This window comes from Myotis lucifugus, unplaced genomic scaffold, assembly GCF_000147115.1.
Source record: "Myotis lucifugus unplaced genomic scaffold, Myoluc2.0 scaffold_1170, whole genome shotgun sequence".
Taxonomy (NCBI): Eukaryota; Metazoa; Chordata; class Mammalia; order Chiroptera; family Vespertilionidae; genus Myotis; species Myotis lucifugus.
In genome coordinates this window covers 90,213-94,815 of record NW_005872218.1, presented here as the reverse complement: position 1 = coordinate 94,815, position 4,603 = coordinate 90,213, and the positions used below count along the sequence as shown (strand labels likewise).

Below are 4,603 nucleotides of genomic sequence, written 5' to 3'. Positions count from 1 at the left end.
CATGCAGGCCTTACCTGTGCGAGTCACAGATGAGCGTGTGACTATTTGTCATTTACTCTCTCCTTCGATCACTTGTGCCCCACCTCTTGCCACCAATCATGTCCCTCCTCTGTCCCACCACAGGGGGAGAAACCATCAAGTACCTGTTCCCTGGAAGCAGCTGCAGCTTCCTCGCCACCTGCGGGCCTGGCCCGCTCGCCCACTGTGCCCAACACGCCAGTGCCCATGACCTTCTTCTCTACCTGGGAGGTGGACTGCTCCAGACCTAGCAGCGTGCCCAGATTGTGCAGCTTCACTGTAAAGAAGCTGGTGGTCTTGAAGGAGCTGGAGAAGGAGCTCATCTCCATGGTGATAGCAGTGCAGATGCAGGGCTCCAAGGGCATCTTGAGATCCCAGGAGATTGTGCTGCCCAGCAGCAGACCAGTGGAGACTGACCTGGCTCTGACCTTCTCCCTGGAGTACCCCCACTTCCTCAAGAGAGGAGGCAACAAGCTGCAGATCATGCTGCAGCAGAGGAAGTGCAATACCAACCAGACAATCCTGGGCTACAAGACACTGGCCACAGGTGCCATCCACATGGCTGAGTTGATACAGCGACCCCCCGACTGTGACCAGGTGCTGAGCCTCAGCAGCAGGATCCAGGGGTCCTCCATCACGGTGGCTGAGATCTGGATCTCCTCCCTGTCCAGTCAGCCCATCGACGACGAGGATGGCAGCATGCAGGGCAGCCCCAAGGCCAAGTCCATGAATGGCTATATGGAGGGGAAATCTGAAAGCTTCACTGAGCTGGACGCCAGCTACAATCTCACACACAGGCAGGACCTGGAAGAAGCTGACTTTGAGCTGGAGCAGCCCCAGAAGCAGCAGCAATGCCTGCAACAAAACTTGAAGCAGAAAGTCATGGCACTGCTTCCCAGGTCTAACATGTCAGAAGAGGTCCTGGACTCGGATCAGGACCCTACAGAGCCTGTCCCTGAGGTGGAGGAGGACCTGGACCTTCTCAATGACACCCTTAAGAATCCCAGCGACGGTGGCCCAGACATAGAGGACGATAGCAGCATCCTCAGCAACACCAAGCCCAATACCAGACAATACTTTGATGGACTGGAACACTCCAGCTGGCAGACGGAGACAAGGAGCTTACACAGTGCCCGGAGGCAGAATGAGCCTCCTCAGCCGGCCAACATGCCCATGAAAACCCAGGGAACAGGCGGTAAGCTGTTCAGTGGCAATGTCTCTGATTTGATGGGCTACAGCACCCCACGCACCGCCGAGGTGGTCAAGAGCTGGATCTTGTCCCTATCGAGACAGACCGTCCACCATCTGGACAACGCCGTGCCGGCCGGCTCCAGGGCGGAGGCCACGGATAACTTCACTGAGGGAGCCTCTGAGATCGTCTTCTCTGAGCTGAAGGTCAGCTATAATGCCGCCCACAGGCATGACCTGGACGAGGATGACTTGGACCTGGAGAACCCGATAGGAAGGAGGAGATCCACCATCAGGCAACAGAACTACCAGCAGAGAGTCGCAGAGTGGCTGGGCAGGTACCAAATGACGGTGGAGGTCCGGGACTCGGAGCAGGAGTCTGAGGAGCAAGTCCCTGATGTGGACAAGGACCTGGCCTTTCTGTTTGAGAGCGTGGTGTGCCCCAGCGACAGTGGCTCAGACATGGAGGATGATGACCGCCTCCCAACCCCTCCCATGCCTGAGCTCATGACATATTCTGAAAGCCTGTCCAGCCCAGATATGGAGGAGGACGACAGAGTCCTCAGGACCCACAGGCCCAGATTATACTGTGAAAGCCTGTCAAGCGACAGTGACTCCGAATGGGTGGCCCACAGCATGCACAACCCTGGGCCGCAGCCGGCACAGCCTGGGGACAGCCCGGAGGCAGGGACCTCTGGCCAGGACATGCTCACTAAGAGGCGCACCACCAAGACCGAGTCTCTGGTCATCCCTTCCACCAGCTCCAAGGGGAAGCAGCCCGCCCGCCGGGGCTGGAGCAGGTCCCTGAATGAGTCGTCCAACAGCCTGGTCAAGGAGCGCTGTCCAGTCCCACAGAGCCAACTGCAGGACCCCAGGAAGACTGTGTTCGACCAACTGAACCACAGCCTCATCTCCAACGACTACCTGCCCAAGAACATCATCCTCATCAACACCTCCGACAGGCAGGGGCAGTCCCTGTCGGACGTCCTGCAGCAGCACACGCTGCCCGTCGTGTGCACCGGCTCCATGGTGGATGTCCAGGAGGCCTTCAGCTCCATCATCTCCTGGATACAAAGATACCGCAACTGCAATACCGAGGCCACAATGCCAGTGAAGATCGCGGTGGCGGGGGACCAGCAGTACTTCAGCACCGTGCTGCGGGTCTTTGTGGAGCAGCTGTCCCACAAGGCCCCGGACTGGCTGGACTCCATGCGATTCCTGGTCATCCCGCTGGGTTCCCACCCCTTGGCCAGGTACCTGGGCTCCGTGGATTGCCGCTACCACAAACTCCTACGGGACCTGGCCTGGTGGGAACTGTTCTTCCACCTGGAGGCCCAGGATGCTGTGCAGAACATTGTGTTGAAAATCAGAGAGTACCTCACAGGGGCCAACTGTGTCCTCCAGCTGCCCATCGCAGAGGCCATGTTCATCTCTAAGCCGAACAGCCCGGACGAGTTGTCCTCACAGAAGTTCATTCCCTTTGTGTGGGCAGTGAAAGTTGGAAGTGTGGAGCCAATTTCAGCCACGTCAGGAGACTCAGCTGAAGCGGTCCCCTCATGCTCCAATGTGCTTCTATCCACCGCCAGGGAGGCCACACACAAGCTAATTTCCTTGTCGTCAGTGAATGGGGGCCTGTCCTCCCCCGGCCAGAGTGTGGGTGCTGAGCTGATGGAGTTGCAGGTGGATTACTGGGAGGCAGCCCAGCCCACCAACAGGAAGAGGAACGAGGAGAAGGGAGACCTGCCTGCCACCAAAAACACACTCCGGGGCACCTTCCGGTCTCTCCAGGTCAGCAGGCTGCCCAGCAGCGGCGAGGCTGCAGCCGCGCTCACAATGTCCATGACTGTGACCACCGAGGAGAAGAAAAAGAAGGTGATGTCTTTGTCCAAGAAAGACAAGGGCACAGACTTGGAGTCCAAAAGCCAGTGCATCCAGGGCATTGGCCGCTTGGTCTGCTCTGCCCAGAACCAGGAGCACAGGCAGCGGGTCCTCATTGACGGCGTGGAGTGGAACGACGTGACGTTCTTCCAGCTGGCAGCCCAGTGGTCCTCCCACGTCAAGCACTTGCCAGTCTGCATCTTCAAACACAACAATTCCACCTTCTAGCCCCGCCCCTCCCCCTGCCCTTCACCCTGCCTGGGCCAAGCCCAGGAGGACCCAGCTGCTTTTCTGTCAACAGTTCAGTTAACTATAGACACAGACCGTGGAAACACAGAAAAACTGTTTTGAATTTGAATGCGCTCACAGCCTGGAACCTAAGGGGGTTGCCCTCACTGGGACCCCCAAATGCTCTGTTCAATAACCAGAACACTCCGGCAGGTGGGAGGTCAGGACATCATAGTTGAGATGGAGCATCATGGAAGGTGTGTTTTGGCCTCAGGACCCCCAGCACTGTCAGTGAGAAGGGTTCTGGCCTTGGAGACCTGCCCTTCCTGGGAACTAGGGCTCAGCTTAACCCTGGGAGCTGGCACCAGCTTGTGCCCAGACTCAGAGCTGGGCAGACAGAGGCAAAGGGCTGGGCTCCCATTGGAGTATCTGCAGCATGAAACGGAGGCCAGCCAGCCCAGCCTTGGACCCCACCTCCCAACAACCAAGTGGCCCCAGCACCATCCACTTATGGTTCCCAATGAACTCCGGTCTCACAGGGCAACATAAAAAGTGCTGTATGGTGCAGATCACACAGGCACACGGGCTGGACAAACCAGTGCCCTCCTCGCTGGGCAGCGACCCACCTTCATCCCTACCTCTTCAGGTTATCAAAGACCATTTGCTGCCACCCAACGGTTGTACCAACTATTTACAAGGTGAGCAACCTGCCCCTCCACAGCACAGTGGTCATTTGGCCCCTTGCTGGCTGTGAACTCTCAGATCACTGCATCCCTCTGAGTGTTTGTTTCTAAGAACATGAGGTAAATCAAGGAACAACATCATAGGTTTTTGTTGGGAACTGTAGGGTGTTCCCCTAAAGCTTTCTCTGGGTGCCTGGACAGGGGATAGGTCTTCAGCAGGGGCTGTGGTTGTACTAATTGTTCCTTTCTCTTCCTCATATGTGATTCTTTCCGGGCCCAGGGCTAAGCTCTTGTCTCATGTCATAAAGTTACTGGAGGTTCTGTTATGGGTCCCTGTCCTGGCTGCAGCCAGAGCAGAAACCCCAGGGGTGAGCAGTGGGGGCCAGGGTCACCCAACTATCTGTGATGGGGCTGGTTTGGGCTCATTCATTCATCCAATATATCAGAGTCTTCCAGGTACAGACACGTCTCTAGGCACTGACCATAATCCAGTGCACAGAGCAAACCCCAAGCCTGTACAGTAGAGCTTCCCTCTAGTCGGGAGCGACTCAGTCACACTAGGCTGCACAGGCTCGCAGTGTCCACAGGACAGCCGATGTGACATCCTC

At 57.1% G+C, this 4,603-nt stretch overlaps 1 protein-coding gene across 1 annotated transcript; it reads left to right on the top strand.

Annotated features, from left to right (window-relative positions):
* Positions 1-216: 216 nt before the first annotated feature.
* LOC102434792 (phosphofurin acidic cluster sorting protein 2-like) lies at positions 217-3,312 on the top strand. Its single transcript, XM_014449404.1, has 2 exons — positions 217-1,278; positions 1,864-3,312. Exons 1-2 carry the CDS (start codon positions 226-228, stop codon positions 3,310-3,312), a joined length of 2,502 nt encoding a protein of 833 aa, XP_014304890.1. The 5' UTR covers positions 217-225.
* The last annotated feature ends 1,291 nt before the right edge of the window (positions 3,313-4,603 follow it).

What these genes read in the sequence shown, in the direction of transcription:
- LOC102434792 (XM_014449404.1), top strand. Translation starts at nt 226, where the DNA reads ATGACCTTCTTCTCTACCTGGGAGGTGGACTGCTCCAGACCTAGCAGC. An exon ending in CCCCACGCACCGCCGAGGTG is followed by an intron (nt 1,279 to 1,863) that starts GTCAAGAGCTGG and finishes CCTGGGCCGCAG; the next exon opens with CCGGCACAGCCTGGGGACAG.